This window comes from Eptatretus burgeri, chromosome 5, assembly GCF_056783735.1.
Source record: "Eptatretus burgeri isolate ZD-2024b chromosome 5, Ebu_testis_v1, whole genome shotgun sequence".
Taxonomy (NCBI): Eukaryota; Metazoa; Chordata; class Myxini; order Myxiniformes; family Myxinidae; genus Eptatretus; species Eptatretus burgeri.
Window position 1 is genome coordinate 29195538 of NC_140965.1, and position 16974 is coordinate 29212511.

Genomic DNA, 16974 nt, shown 5'->3' on the forward strand with positions numbered 1-16974 from the left:
AAGCATCATACCTAGGCACATTCCCTTCACAGGTTAATTTCTCACGCACACACTAATTCAAGGAAACGTACATGAAAAGGAATCACACAGCACATATATATATATATATATATATATATATATATATATATATATATATATATATATATATATATATATATATATATATATATATATATATATATATATATATAGTTTCGGTTCTCAGAACCGCATGCATCCAACAGATACTGGTCCCAAGACAGTTATTCCGCTAATATACGTGTAGTTAGTCCCTTCCCTTTTGTCTCGTGGGACAACAGGATAATGCGATGCGAGGATCTCATAGCTAGGTTTGCTTACATCATTTCTTCGTCCGTTCATTTCTAACTTCATTCCTACTCTTCTTTTCTGATTATTCCTGGGGTAAATCTGAGTCACGTGCGCCCTTCGCTGTGAGATGGGTCCTCAGCAAAGGGCCAGCAGGCATGACACCCACACCCCTCCGGAGAAAACACAGCCTGCCAAACGCACACGCAGCAGTAGTTTCCACCTAATGGAGGGGAAACGCACTCAACACGATGCCCACGCTGCACGGAAAGTGTACCGAGGCTGATCATAGAAAGGCAACCCCATTCCACGTTGCATGGGATGCGAGTATGCAAGGCGTAAGCGGCGCTTTCCTTTCAACCCATTTCTGGACAAATTATATCGATCGGACTTCGTCCCGTGCACACGATAGCAGAATCGGGCGAGAGCTGACCACATGCGTAATGGCGGATCGGAACGGAGGATGTTGTATGGAACGTGCTCTCAAAGGCAGACTGGTGTGCTGGTTGCAACACTTTCTTATCGTACAAGGCCGGGCATGAATGGGCACATCTTACTGTCTGTGTATGGGTTTTGCCATAACATCTTACCTTCTCACATCTACAGTCAGTGAAGCTGCGATCGGGCGGAGGCATGTTGTACAGCTCAGGCCACGTTGGCACACACGGAGCGGGCGCATTGGCCAGCGCTGGTCAGGGGTGCCCAAGTGGGTGTGCGAGACCGACGCCACTCTCGGCTGGTCATCAGGGCATGGCCCGGGGGTTCGTGCGAGGCGATTCATGGTGTGGGCGATTCGTATCACATCGTGAGGTCGGAGCGAGACATCTTTGCGGTATGGGGTCAGCTTGCCAGAAGTGGAATGTTGCTATTTCCGGTCATCGTGGCCGGGCCGCGCAGGGGTCAGGGCCCATCAGAGTGCCCGATTCGGGTGACGCCACCGAGTTTTGGGGTGGCCCCCCGCCCCGTGCCGCGAGGCCTATAAAGGTCCGAGCGGATCCTTCTTTCCCTCTCTCTCTGCCCTTCCTCGCCTTCTGCTCAAGCTGGACCTCGACTCCGCCTTCTGTCGTCATCACTTCGACTCTGCGTTCTGCCGTCATCGCTGGACTCCTTCTACTCTTCTCCACCCACACGACGCTGACTCCACCCTCCCAACTCAAGCCCCTCCTTCACGCCCATGGTCTTGATGCGAGCTGCCCGAAGCAAGAGATGATGCACCAGCTGTCAGGGGGGTACCACGCCGTGGAGCATTCCCCCCAAACATATTGGTGGTGCGTTCAGGGACTGTATATCAATTATACAGAGGTACCGAGAGACCATAGCCTCAACTCCTCTCCTGTCTTACTTAAATTCCTCTTCATCGGGTTTTCTGAGTCTGTGTGTGTGCGCGCGTGTGTGTGTGTGTGTGTGTGTGTGTGTGTGTGTGTGTGTGTGTGTGTGTGTGTGTGTGTGTGTGTGTGTGTGTTTGTGTGTGTGTGTGTATGTGTGTGTGTGTCCTGGCGCCTGTCTACATAAGTAAGCCTGCAGAAGATTCCGGTGCAGCAGAGTGATCCGGTTCGGACAAGGTGTACCGAGGGCGTGTTCCCTGGTAATTAAATCACGTGATTAATTAGGTAACCTGGTTAACCCATCGACAGGAGGACCCAAGGTCACACGGTTGAGTTATTGGCATCCACAGTCGGTTAAGCGACCTGCAGCATAACGGAATTATCCGTGTGCAACGGCCTACAATTCCGGGGAGTCTGGTGGGAGCCGAGATAGCTTTCCCCAACCCGAGTGGTCTTCTCACCTGACCCCCGGCCCGCAACTATATATATATATATATATATATATATACACACACACACACACACACACACAAACACACACACACAAACACACACACACACACACACACACACACACACACACACACACACACACACACACACACACACACACACACACACACACACACACCACTAATAGGATCACCCTTGATAAATTCTTGCAGCAACAGAGAACGAGACCGTCAAATCTACCTGGTACCAAGAGTAGGCCCTATCAGTTGGGCTCGTAATCACAGCAATGAGGCGAGCACGAGGCAGGAGTGCTGCTGCACGCTCTGGTGCTGCCTCAGCCTCAAAGTAGTTGGCAGTCTTTTCAAACCGGAGCTTTGAACTGGTATTGGAGGAGACGGGGAAAAAATCCATGTACCTGCAAAAATGATTATATAAGGCATCCCAACATGGCAGAATATAGAGTAATACAACATGATCTGAATTGAATGTTTTATCCCCTATTATATAATGAGCAAAGCACTTTGGAATCACCTTTTCATCGTCTTGTATCATGCAAAAAAATGCAAGGATTGTCAACCTGCTGGACTTTTAGAATTTCACTCCAATGGAAATCAACAATTGCAGAACATTGATTGATACAAGAATACCAATGGGACAAGATGTCTGATTATTCTATACCATTAACTTTTAGAATTATCCTGAGATCACTTTAGTGTGAGAACAATTTCCTCAACACTATCATACCCCATGCATCTTTGCTCTTCCTCCTCCTCCCCTCAATCAAAAGGATGTGGGGTACAACAACTTCTGCTCTTGCTCACCATCTCTCTGTTCTATTCACCCTCTCATTTGCTCAAGGTCATCTGCCATCTGCTTGGAAATCAGCAAACATTACTGCCCTGCATGACAAAGGTGCAGAAACAGATCCCTGCAACTGCAGACCAATCAGCCTTCTGCCAATCATCAGCAAGGTTATGGAATCCATCATCGCTTCAGACATTAAATCCTTCCTCTTCTCCAATGACTTGATTTCCGATCATCAATTTGGTTTCAGACCAGGTCATTCTACCCTAGATATGCTGTTTCTGCAGACCCAACAATGGATGGAGGTCCTCAATGCCAGACATGAAATGAGAGCCGTATCCCTGGACATATCACGTGCTTTTGACATGGTCTGGCACCCTGCCCTGCTCACCAATCTCTCTTCCCATGGAGTCCAAGGCCATCTCCACTCATGGCTCGCAGACTTCCTCTCCTGTTGCAGTCAACGTGTGGCCCGAAATGGAGTTCTTTCATCCCCTCTTCCTGTGCAGGCTGGAGTTCCTCAAGGTGGCATTCTGGGCCCTGTTCTTTTTGTGGTTTTCATCAATGATCTCTCCGACTCTCTGGAAAATCCTCTATATCTCTTTGCTGATGACTCCACCCTCTGCCGTACCATCTGTCATCCCTCAGACCGACAAGCAGCAGCTTCTTCGCTCACTGCTGATCTGGATAAAATCACAAACTGGTCCAACACGTGGAACATGTCTTTCAATCCAGACAAATCTCACACTCTCACTATGTCTCTTCGAAAGGACCGTTTAGAACCCCCCCCTCCCATCCACTTTCTTAACAATCCTCTGGAAGAAGTCCTTTCTTTCAAGCTTCTGGGTCTCACTCTCTGCCATGATCTTTCCTGGGAAAGCCACATTTCAAACCTCGCCTCCAAAGCCAGTCGCCGACTGGGAATCCTCCGTCGTGCAAGGTCCTTCCTCGGCCCACCTGAGCTCCTGACCACTTACAAAGCTTTCGTCCGCAGCCTGATGGAGTACTGCTCTCCCCTTTGGGCTGGTGCTTCTGCCTCCCACCTTTTTCGGCTTCACGTTGTGGAAACCAAGGCATTTCGGATCATTGGCATCTCCCGCAATGAGGCCGAGTCTTTCTGCCTCTCACTCTCTCATCGCAGGCTGGTCGGTGGTCTTTCTGTCTTCTATAATCTCCTCTCCAGCCTCGCCCCCCCCCCCGCTCTCTCTGCGATTTGTCCCCACCACATTTCCACAGGGCGCTCAAGGTCCGCCAAAAACCCCCTTCTGGTAAAACTACCAAAATCACAAATCACTGTTCACCTTCACTCTTTCATTCCTCTTATTTCCTGCCTATGGAATAAACTCCCTCACTATTAAATCCCATTCTTCCCTCCAGGCCTTCAATACAGCTGTTCACCACCACCTATCATCCCCATCCAAATCCTCGATCATTTCTACCCCTGATAATCCACCCAAGCCCACCTCCTTCAAATTCCTTGCTTTCCTTCTTGAAAGTCCCTGTAATGTCCATCTTCTATTCCCCATGTTCCCCACCCCATCCCTCTCCCTTCCACAGATCTCCTCATGTCTCTGTTCCCCACTGTTTTGTCCTTCCCTCTCCCACCCCTCTTGTCTCATGCCCCCCTTGCTGTGCGTTGTGTGTTCGCTCTCATACGAGCCTCGACAAGGTATACAAAAAAAAAAAAAAAAAAAAACTTGCAGCTTTTCTACACTGAGAAAGGTAAAAACGAATGTTCCATGGCAATTCCAATATGTAATTACAATACAAAAAACAGGATTCTCCTTGCAAGCAACACTGCGACTCACAGGTTTTATGGTATTAAGCTGGGGACTAAGACTGATATTGTAAATATCTTAACCGGTTGTTAGAACCTCGGATGCATGCACACAATGGACCATTATTAATGATTTTATTAACGCTTTTTGTACAAGTTAATTGCAAATACCTTTATGAGGAAAGTACAGTACAGAAGACCAGCTCCAAAAGCTAATCGATCATCTCTCCCATTCGTGCATGATGTTCTCTCTCACCATCAGTGTCACAAAAACCATGGTGATGGGACAAGGTGTCACGACTTAGCCCATGATTACACCAACCAATACTCCGCTGGAAGTAGTCATCAAATTCAGTTATCTTGGGTCTGTAGTGACTAACAACCTATCTCGATGAACTGAACGTACACATTGGGAAGGCAGCTACCACCTTTGGTCATCTAACAAAGAGGGCATGGAAAAACAGCAAGCTGACCCTCAGATGCAAGATGCTGATCTATAAGGCATGCATCATTAGCACCCCATGATGAGGCTGTGAAATACGGAAAACTTATAGCTGCCAAGAACAGAGACTTAATAGTTTCCATATTCGCTGTCAATGACGCATATTTGGTATCACGTGGAAGGACAGATGCACAAATGCAGAAGTCCTCTTCCAGGCAAATCTGCCAAGCATCCTTGCACTCATTAAGTAAAAATGACTTCAAGCATGTGCACAGGATGGAAGATGGATGTATCCAAAAGAATGCCCGATATTGGGAGATAGCTGGGGCTTAAAGACCAAAAGGGTGCCAGAAGCTGAGGTATAAGGATGTTTGGAAGCGGGACATGAATGCCCCACACATCAATTTTGACACGTGGGAAACTGTCACCAATTTCAGAGACACATGGCAACATCAACTATGGGCTGGGATAAGCCATCACGATGACCAGTGGCTGGTGCAGCTGCACGACAGACTCTGTCGCCGCAAACAACATCATCCCACAACTACAGTAGAGGACAACCACACCAATTACTTCAGTTCTGGCACCTGTGGTAGACTGTCGCTCCCAAGTCAGCCTGTACAGTCAGCAAAAGAAGTGTAATACATGATTGACCTCACCAAGAAGTGCTGCATATCCACCATTTCACGCAGATGAATGGATGCCATTGCCACAGTAACTTTATCAATGCAACAATGATTGTAAATACTAGTAGGTGCCCGTAAAAAAAAAACAAAAAAACTTTCAAACCTTGAGCAAGAAACAACAACCACACAGGCCGTTTCTTCGCTCTCGCATGCCCGTACGTGCATGGCCCGGAAGTTCGCTTATCACAGTTACGATTATTCGCAATTTCGTTTAAATGGCCAATTATTCAATTAGCGCCAATGTATTTTGCCTTTTCACAATGTCGTCGCAAGGAAAAATACAAAGAGAAGAGAAGAGGGAGAAAAAAAACGTTCGTGCAAAAAAAAAAAAAAAAATTACTTCCTGGTTCGGAGCATACCAGCACTCTGATGTTACCGAAATTTATGCACCGTCTAATATGAAAACGATCATAACTTAGGGCATTGTGTTTATCTATAAATGCGCAGAAGAAATCGAGAAATTATTAGAATACACGAAGTCATGACTATCCGGAAGTCCGTACGTTGTAACCCGTAATGGGGAACGCGGCTGAGGTTCCCTTCCCCATTGGCCACGCCCACGCAGCAACATGTTTTGCCATTGGTTGGTAAATAAATGGCCATAACTTTGGAAGCACTTGTCCGATTAATATCAAACCTTGAAAAGGCACATCCTCAGGTCCCCAGCAATATACCTGGCAAGTTTCAATTCGATCGGACCAGTGGTTGTCGAGAAACAGTGGTCTCACACACACACACACACACACACACACACACACACACACACACACACACACACACACACACACACACACACACACACACACACACACACACACACACACACACACACACACACACACACACACACACACACACACACACGTTGCTGGAATTATAGATAGATTTTCCATGCTTTTTGGGTCCGTTGATGAACATTTATTTCATATGTCATATTAAAACAAGTACTCTCATAAAATACGTTACTTTAATTTTATTTTCAAGTCCTTGTTTTGTTCTTCGCCCCTGAGTGAATGATGGCCAAGTTTTTTGTGTAAGTGATATTGAATAAGAACATGTGTAATGGTTAAATCTGCTCTTGTGTTCCTTTTTGCTTTCCTGCTTATAAATACTTGCTTATAAATACTTGCTCATAAATACTTGCTCTTAAATGATTGCTTGTTTGTGTGTTTGTAATAAATAATTGTTTGTTGTTATTTCCAATCTGTCTCGGTTGTCTTTTCCTTTATTGGTCCGATGCAGTGTACAAGCAAAGTTAGATGCGACGTTCTACACCAATAATTTGCTTTGTTAGCCATAGCACACTCACTAATGCTCGGCAGTAATCCGAGTGTGCGGAGGACACATGACCCCAATTAGCCGGCCGTCCACAGGTAAGGTATCACGCGAAGTAGTGTAATCTGCCCGGATTGGCGGTGCCAATCAGCGTTCGCCTGAGTGCTTAGCAACCTGCCAATGCACGGAATTACCTGTGCCAGATGGCCTCAGGTCCGGACGTTCAGGAGGGACCCAAGTGCTTCGCCTCGTGGCAGCCTCAAACCCACGATCCACGACAATATATATATATATATATATATATATATATATATATATATATATATATATATATATATATATATATATATATATATATATATATATATATATATATATATATATATATATATATATATATATATATATATATATATATATATGTACATATATATGTACATATATATATATATATATATATATATATGTATATATATATATATATATATATATATATATATATATATATATATATATATATATATTGTTGCGGATTCGCGCCCGCCGGAGTGCGAACGGCCACGCAACTCGAATCGCGGCACGTCGCCCACCGGACGGACAATCCCGTCGTGACCCTCTCGGACTAACGCCGGGAACTAGTCACGTGTGGGCCTTTCGGCCTCACCACGATCGTGCCAATCGGCCCCCCGCGTGGGATAGGGTTGCTCGCCAAATTCGACCTACCTAAATACCCACACGGAGGGTAGACCGGGCCTCGCGGACAGTGATTGGAATGGGGTGGGAACGGGGCCCCCTTCTCGCACTATCTCAGCGCGGGGGGAAACAGGAGGGGGTTGTTGATGCTCGGGGTAAGGAGGATATCTCACTGGCTCGGGTCCCGCGACGAGCGTCTCCACCACGACCTCGGTCGCGTTACCGGCCTCCCCTCTCCGCAGCTCCCCGACTCTGACACGAGCGCCCCCTCGACTGCCTTCGCCGCCGCCACCTCTCCAACTCTCCACAGCTCCGTCCAACTGCTTTCTCCGACTCTTCTCTTCACTGACTTCCCAACTCAACTCGACTCCACCAACTCCCAACTCAACTCCCCGACTCTTCGCAACCCAACTCCGACTCTTCCAAACTCCACTCGACTGACTCAACTACGAGCGAACGCGGCCCTTTATAGCCCCCGGGGCCTCGCTCCTTCACCTTCGACCCTTTACCTCTGGCTGGCTCCCCATTGGACAGAGGAAAAGTGGGCGTGAATGCTTTTTGATCCATGAATCTGCATATAGCGATATTACTCCGACGCACCTGGAGGCGGGGCCAAATCGCCCCATGCTCGCTGATAGGACGGAACAGAAGTGGGCGTGAGTCGTTTTTGATCTGATTTCTTCGGAAAGGCTGGTGTTTCTGCACCCGCTGCTCGGTGCGCGCCCTGCACGAGTCCAGTATCGGTGCCCACAAGCGGCGCGGGAATGACGGTGATGCGATGGTTGCGAGAGCGAGATGTGATGGCAAGGGTCGTGGCTGTTGTTGTGAAGCGGCGTTGCGGTTGGTGGTTGTTGTGTGATGGCTGTTGAGACGTGGTTGGTGGTGGTGGTAATGGTAGTAATGGCGGCTGGTCCAAAATAAAGATAGTAAAAGAAAAACGGCTATCTAGAGGGGTCGCCGCCCGAATGAATGACATTTATTCCCTCTAAACAACGGGTTTGGGCCTAACTACACATATACTTACAGAGATATCTCACCTAAGGGACCTGAATGGTGGTTTGCGAATTTCGTCAACCACAACAATATATATATATATATATATATATATATATATATATATATATATATATATATATATATATATATGTAAATAAGTGTCAGTGTGTGTCCTTCTGTCCATCTGTCAATCCATCCATATTCTCCATAACTCCAAAACCATGAAACCTAGTGGCCCCAAACTTTGCATGCATACTGAGGGAACTCCAATGTGGTGCATGAATGAAAAGTGGGTGCTTGGGGTAATTTAAACACCTTTTGAAAAAAATATAGGGGGTGCTCATCACAAAAAAAGAACAAAACAAGTGGTGCCAGGCACAACAAATCCTGCCCATTTAAGGCATAAAGTTATTTTGGGGATCAAATTTAAATTTGATACATCCTTAACCAGAATGTTGATTATGAGGAATACAATAAGAAATATTTTAGTCTTAGTTTGAAGTCAATTAAACCATTTTTGACGAAGTTATGAGCGAAAAAGATTTTGACCTTTTTGTGACCTGACCTTGACCTTTTACCTAATTGGACCCAAAAGTTAATGTGGTCGTCCGAGGTTCAGTACCCACCTGTGGATACAATTTGACAGTGTTTGAGCCAGCCGTTTTCCCGTAAAGTTGTATTTTCATAACCATGTTTTAGTTTTAATGGAAAATTAGTAATTTTGACCGATGGCCATGACCCCCAAAACTTCGGACCCTACCGATTTTCACAAATATGCATTTTTCACTATAGGAATGGGTAGGATTATAAGTGACAAAATGAATAAGGTTCACTATAAGCTTAGTTTGAAGTAAATCAGATCATTTTTGATGAAGTTATGAGCAAAAAACGATTTTGATCTTTTCGTGACCTTGACCTTGACCTTTGATCCAATTGGACCCAAAAGTTAATGGGGTCGTCCAAGGTTCATTGCCCACCTGTGGATTAAATTTGATAGTGTTTGTTAAAGCAGTTTTGCCGTAAAGTTGCTAACAGACAGACAGACAAACAAGCAGTCATAGACTGGTACTGACGAAATCGTCAACTTGACCTCTGACCTTGTCTAATAAAAGCTGTCTCTCGAGAAGGTGGCGACGCAAACCAGAAGTTTCTACGATGATTCTGTACCAAACCATCAAAAATCGTAATGTCGAGCGAAGTAAAAATCTCCATTTCTCCACGGAATTATTTAATATTATTTTATTAAAGTCACAAAACCGTAATATTCGGCCATCCACCAACAATCTCTACATAATCCGACGGCTCAGCGAGTCAGGCATGCGACGATAACCTTTATTGGGATAAAAAATGACTTTTAAACACCATCTTTATTGAAAACACTGTCAGCGCGCACACGGAAAACCTTAAGGTGACTCAGCGACACGTCTGCTCGAGCGCACTGCATCACGTGACGACCCGTGACGCGTCGAGTGAAATATTTTTTATACAATCTTAAAATGTCTCTAAAACATCCTATTTTTACCAGAATTTCGACAACCGAGTTTTAAGCGTCCAAAGCGATCACAAAAACCGAACAAAAAATTAAAATCGAAGTCAAAACGAACTCGTAACGTCGAGCGAAGCAAAAATATTCCATTTCTCCACATGAATTTACGGAATTATGTTTGACCTCACTATGACCTTGACCTTTGACCGATTTTGACCAAAATCTAATCAGCGCGAGCCATCACCCTCCTGAATCACATGGTGTAATTTGACATTGGTAGCTTCTTACGTTCTCGTGTTATCGTGCCTACAAACAAACAAACAAACACACAAACAAACACACAAACAAACAGTGATAGACTGGTACTGACGAAATCGTCAACTTGACCTCTGACCTTGTCTAATAAAAGCTGTCTCGAGAGAAGGTAGCGACGCAAACCAGAAGTTTCTACGATGATTCTGTACCAAACCATCAAAAATCAAATGTTTTGGATGTTTGACCTCACTGTGACCTTGACCTTTGATCGATTTTGACAAAAATCTAATCAGCACTAGCCACCACCCTCCTGAATCACGTGGTGTAATTTGACATTGGTAGCTTCTTCCGTTCTCGAGTTATCTGTACCAAACCATCAATAATCGAATATTTGACCTCACTGTGACCTTGACCTTTGACCGATTTTGACAAAAAATCTAATCAGCGCTAGCCATCACCCTCCTGAATCACGTGGTGTAATTTGACATTGGTAGCTCCTTCCGTTCTCGACTTATCGTGCCTACAAACTAACAAACAAGCAGTCATAGACTGGTACTTACGAAATCGTCAACTTGACCTCTGACCTTGTCTAATAAAAGCTGTCTCTCGAGAAGGCAGCGACGCAAACCAGAAGTTTCTACGATGATTCTGTACCAAACCATCAAAAATCGAATGTTTGACCTCACTGTGACCTTGACCGTTGACCAATTTTGACAAAAATCTAATCAGCGCTAGCCATCACCCTCCTGAATCATGTGGTGTAATTTGACATTGGTAGGTTCTTCCGTTCTCGAGTTATCTGTACCAAACCATCAAAAATCAAATATTTGACCTTGCTGTGACCTTGACCTTTGACCGATTTTGACCAAAATCTAATCAGCAGGAGCCATCACACTCCTGAATCATGTGGTTTAACTTGACATTGGTAGCTTCTTCCGTTCTCAAGTTATCGTGCCTACAAACAGACAAACAAATAAAATAAACCAATGTCACCCGCAGGGTGACCTGTATCTTGCCAAAAGGTGACCACGTGTGACTTCTTTTAGGTCACACTGAGGTGAACAGAGCTGCTATCTACCAGGAGCGACTCCTTGAGGAATATCTGCCGACAAGAGATTCCGATGAGAATAGTTCTACAGAGTAACCATGAAAAATATGCTTTTGCCTCATAACGTCACCAAATGATGTCATAATGTCTCAAGCTTAACATATATAGAAAGCACTCATCGAGGTGTTCATTTTGAGGTACTACACGATATGGTTCCTAAAACTTGAAAATTTGACCTTGGGGTCAAATATGTTTGACCTGAGGCGCTAACCATGAAGGTCAAGGCCAATCGCCACCAAAAATTAATCAACTGAGCACCAGACCATGAACTATGTTCTCATGAAGTTTAAAGACGATCCGATCAAAATTACTCAAAAAATAAGGGTTTCGTCGACTCCCCTGATTTGCAACAAAGTGACCTTGACCTTTAACCTTGACCTTCAAAATTTTATGCGCTGAAAGGGACCTCTATAGGACTCTGACATGCGAAGTTACAAAAATTTCCAATGATAACTGTGCTCTGCAGAGTGATCGATACGTGATTACAGACCAAAAAAAAATAAAAAAAACATATGGAGGTCAAGGCCAATCGCCACCAAAAATTAATCAGCTGAGTGCCAGACCATGAACTATATTCCCATGAAGTTTGAAGACGATCCGATCAAAATTACTCAAAACATAAGGGTTTCGTCGACTCCCCTGATTTGCGACAAAGTGACCTTGACCTTTGACCTTGACCTTCAAAATTTTGTGCACTGAAAGGGACCTCTATAGGCCTCTGATATGCGAAGTTACAAAAATTTCCAATGATAACTGTGCTCTGCAGATTTTTTTATACGTGATTCCAGACAAACAAACAAAAAAATTTAAAAAAAATTAAAAAAAAAACATACAAGCTGACTTATATATCTTGCAAAAACTTCGTTTTGGCAAGCTAAACAAACAAACAAACAGAAACGGAAGTCATAATAAACGTGCAAAATCTTTTGATTTCGTAAGTGACAAACACACAAACAAACACACAAACAAGCAGTCATAGATTGGTACTTACGAAATCATCAACTTGACCTCTGACCTTGTCTAATAAAAGCTGTCTATGGAGAAGGTAGCGACGCAAACCAGAAGTTTATACGATGATTCTGTATCAAACCATCAAAAATCTAATGTTTTGGATGTTTGACCTCACTGTGACCTTGACCTTTGACCGATTTTGACCAAAATCTAATCAGCGCTGGCCATCACCCTCCTGAATCACGTGGTGTAATTTGACATTGGTAGCTGCTTCCGTTCTCGAGTTATTGTGCCTACAAACAAACAAACAAACAAACAAACACACAAACAAACAAACAAACAAACAAACAAACAAACAAACAAGGAGAAACGGAAGTCATCAATATACTTACGAAATCTCTAGATTTCGTAAGTAACAAACAGACAGACAAACAAACCGGCCGATTACAATATCCCGCTCCCTCCTTCCAGGAGGGGCAGGATAACAAGCCTTACCAAGATGGTGGCGTGCCATCTTGGTCAACCCTCTCAGCTCGCAAAAGTCTTAAGCCACCATTTTTTATCACCTGATCAACAATGCCTTGGCTTGGAACAGGCCGCAATGATTTCTTAACGATAAAGTTTTTTTTTCACTTTCCTCACCTATCATCGAAAGCCTAATCATCATACCTACGAATCGCTGGATACATTACAATGCTTATAAACACCCAGAGATGCCAGTGTTCGTGGCTTTATTTCATTTATGCACATACCATAACCTCGAGAATCTCTTCAACTAAGCAAAATTACAAAATTTAAGCTCCAGAATTGAACTTAACAGCAGTTCCTCCTGCTAAAAGAAGTGTTCATTTGTCCAATTCGGACATATTTGACATTTTGGCATCTCCAAGAGGTGTTTAATAATATGACGAATTGCTCATCACTTGCCAAACCAGCCTTTTCTCATCAACTGTTGTGTTGGAGTGCTTAAGCCACTTGGCAAGCGCTCTACAATATTTGCACTGTCACTGAATACTGTATGGGTGACCCTCATAAAACCAGTGTCCTGATAACATGTTAACACGACAGTCTAGATTTAATAAGCCTGGTGTTGGCTTAATGGTTAGGGTGGTGGGCTTTGGACCCAAGGGTCCTGAGTTCAAATCCCGCTCAGCTGTTGAATTAATACCAGGTGGGGTTAACTCGGCCTGTCATCTTTCCGTGGTCGGCAAATGAGTGCCAGCATGCTGGTATACTGTGTCGGAGGGACGACCCATCCAGGATTGTGTCCAATAGCCAAGGAGACTGCTTAAGCAGCACCAATGCTTTGCACAGAGTATAGTCCCAATCTCCTCCTCCTAGAATTAATAAAACAACACCAACAACAACAACAATGCTCTGTCATTCTGGGAAGCAATTCATGCTCCATCGCTCTGAGCGAGTCGTTTGTTCTCCGTCAGTCTGAGCGAGTCCTTCATGCTCCGTCATTCTGAGTGAGTCCTTCATGCTGTCATTCTGAGCGAGATCTGCACTCTCTGTCATTCTGAGTGAGTTGTTCACGCTCTGTCATTCTGAGCGAGTCGTTCGTGCTCCATCATTCTGAGCGAGGCGTTCGTGCTCCATCATTCTGAGCGAGGCGTTCGTGCTCCATCATTCTGAGCGAGTCGTTCGTGCTCCATCATTCTGAGCGAGTCGTTCGTGCTCCATCATTCTGAGCGAGTGATTTACACTCCGTCATTCTGAGTGAGATCTGCACTCTGTCATTCTGAGCGAGTTGTTCATGCTCTGTCATTTTGAGTGGGTCCTTCGCGCACTGTCATTCTGAGTGAGTCGTTCGCTCTCTGTCATTCTGAGCGAGTCATTTACGCTCCATCATTCTGAGTGAGTCATTTACGCTCCATCATTCTGAGTGAGTCGTTCGCATTCTGTCATTCTGAATGAGCTGTTTGCTCTCCGTCATTCTGAGCAAGTCATTCACACTCCATCATTCTGTGCTAGCCGTTCACTCACAGCAGCTGGAACTATGGCTGCAAAGTGTGCAACAAGTGTCATTGGAGATAATGATCAAGTGAAGAAGAATATTAGAGTGTGCTGTATGTAAACTTTTTACCCGCTATTTTTGTCACATCATGAATGAAACTGTGAATAAAATCATCCAAAGTACAAAAGTTACAGAAACCTTTGGTTGAAATTGTTCTAAGAATGGAAAGAATTATGATTATTGCAGAGAAAAGAGGTATAAATCGAAGTCAAATGTATTCTGCTCAAGTTTATGCAAACTTTTGTGTGCAAATATATATATATATATATATATATATATATATATATATATATATATATATATATATATATATATATATATATATATATATATATATATATATATATATATATATAGATATGTATATATATATATATATATATATATATATATATATATATATATATATATATATATATATATATATATATATATATATATATATATATATATATATATATAATTCCAGAAATGTGTGTGTGTGTGTGTGTGTGTGTGTGTGTGTGTGTGTGTGTGTGTGTGTGTGTGTGTGTGTGTCTATATGTGTATCTGCGACCGCCGTTTCTCGACAACCACTGGTCCGATCTGATTGAAACTTGCCAGGTATATTGCTGGGGACACGCAGATGTGCCTTTTCAAGGTTTGATATTAATCAGACCAGTGCTTCCAAAGTTACGGCCATTTATTTGCCAACCAATGACAGGACAATGTGCTATGACATCACGAATGATGTCACAATTCTTTTTTTTTTGCACATACGGCTACGCACCTACAGGCACGCACGTACGGGCACACACGTACGGGCCCGCACCTACGGGCCGCACTAGTATATAAACAAGCCAGTAGGCGGCCATGGATCGCCAAGCATCCGATGACCTTTGATCCCTGATCTGAGTTAATCTAATACGAAGTACTTACGAAATTGCAATCGAATCGGTTAACCCGTGTAGGAGCAAGGGGGATTTGAATGGTCATTTTGCCCGAAAAATGCACTCATTGACCTTTGACCCCTGACCTAGCCGAGATAGGTCAATATATCCTGAAGCAAAGTTGAGGAACTCATTGAGTACTATGTAACTCTGAACTTTCATTCGTATCGGTTAATCCGTGTTGGAGCAAGGGTGCCTTGAATGGTAATTTCGCCCGAAAAATGCACTTTTTGACCTTTGACCCCTGACCTACTCGAGATAGGTCATTATGAAAATGAGCAAAGTTGGAGTACTCATTACGGTCTATAAGCCTGTAAAGATTCATTTGATTAATTTCAACCGTCTTGGAGCTAGTGTACTTTGAATTTTCAGCGGGAATGCTCAATGGCCCTCGGACACCCAAGTTGAGAGGGTTACCATTTGGAAACTATAAGATATAGAAAAAAATGGATGTCATGTTGCGGATAGAGAATCACCTTAAGATTATGGATACCAAATTTCATCGAGTTCCATCTTCTGATAACTACTCGGTATCAATTTGAATGAAAAGTACCGAAAATGCGGTTTGATATCAGAAATCCCCAGAGTTCAAGGGGGTGCTGTGGGTGAACAAAGATATAAATCGAAAATCCGGCTCGATCGTTTGTGCACAAAGCATTCCAGATGATTAGTGTGAATGTTCATGGCCATCAGACCATAACTGTAGGAGGAGTAGCATTTGGCACGAAGGCACCTCCAGCTCTCGCATATTATCGATTTTTGCCCTTTGACCCCTGAACTAAGCAATATCGGTCAATATGGTCTGAGGAAAAGTTGTAGTACTCATTGCGTGCTATGAACCTGCAAAGTTTCATTCGGATCGATGCATTCACCTGGTCGCGAGGGGGGCCTTCAATTTTGCCAATTTTCGGGCATACCCCATTTGTAGGGGGCGCTGCGGGTAAACTATTCCATACATCACAAGAACCGGAATATATTTGGTAGAGCATCACCTGTCGATCATTCATGCCAAATTTCGTAAGCCTACGTGGGATAATGGCTTTTGGAATTGATTTCGCGTGAACGGTACCGATTTTGAACGTTTTTCGGCTGTTGCTGGGGAACCAAAGCGTCCCTAGCAACCATCACAATTTCCAAAGCACTAAGTCATAAGATGTACCTACCACCCGAGTTTGGTCAAAATCGGCCCACGTTTACTACCAATTATGCTGATGACAAACGAACAAACATCCAAACAAACCGACAGAATTACTGACAATAAGGGTCACCAATTTCGGCAACCCAACACCTATTTCGGCGACCCAATATTGGATTCTCTAGATATCCCTTATTGTTGGGTTTTCCGTGTGTGTGTGTGTCTGCAATGTGAGGCTCCAAAGCACAAACCAGCAAACCGATTACGATGAAACTTGGCGAAAGGTGCCATATGGGCTGGGAATGTGCGCGTTTGAGTTCCGTTGCTAAG

The 16974-nt window shown here is 43.9% G+C and overlaps 1 protein-coding gene across 9 annotated transcripts in view; it reads right to left on the bottom strand.

Moving 5' to 3' along the window:
• The window catches only part of LOC147026140 (bifunctional heparan sulfate N-deacetylase/N-sulfotransferase 2-like), a 555697-nt gene that overhangs the window by 117198 nt on the left and 421525 nt on the right, over positions 1 to 16974 (bottom strand). For all 9 annotated transcript variants that reach the window (XM_085881257.1, XM_085881255.1, XM_085881258.1 and 6 more), the window contains one exon: positions 2328 to 2502. In XM_085881257.1, coding sequence (XP_085737383.1) covers positions 2328 to 2502 — 175 coding nt within the window. The remainder of the gene's footprint in view (positions 1 to 2327; positions 2503 to 16974) is intronic.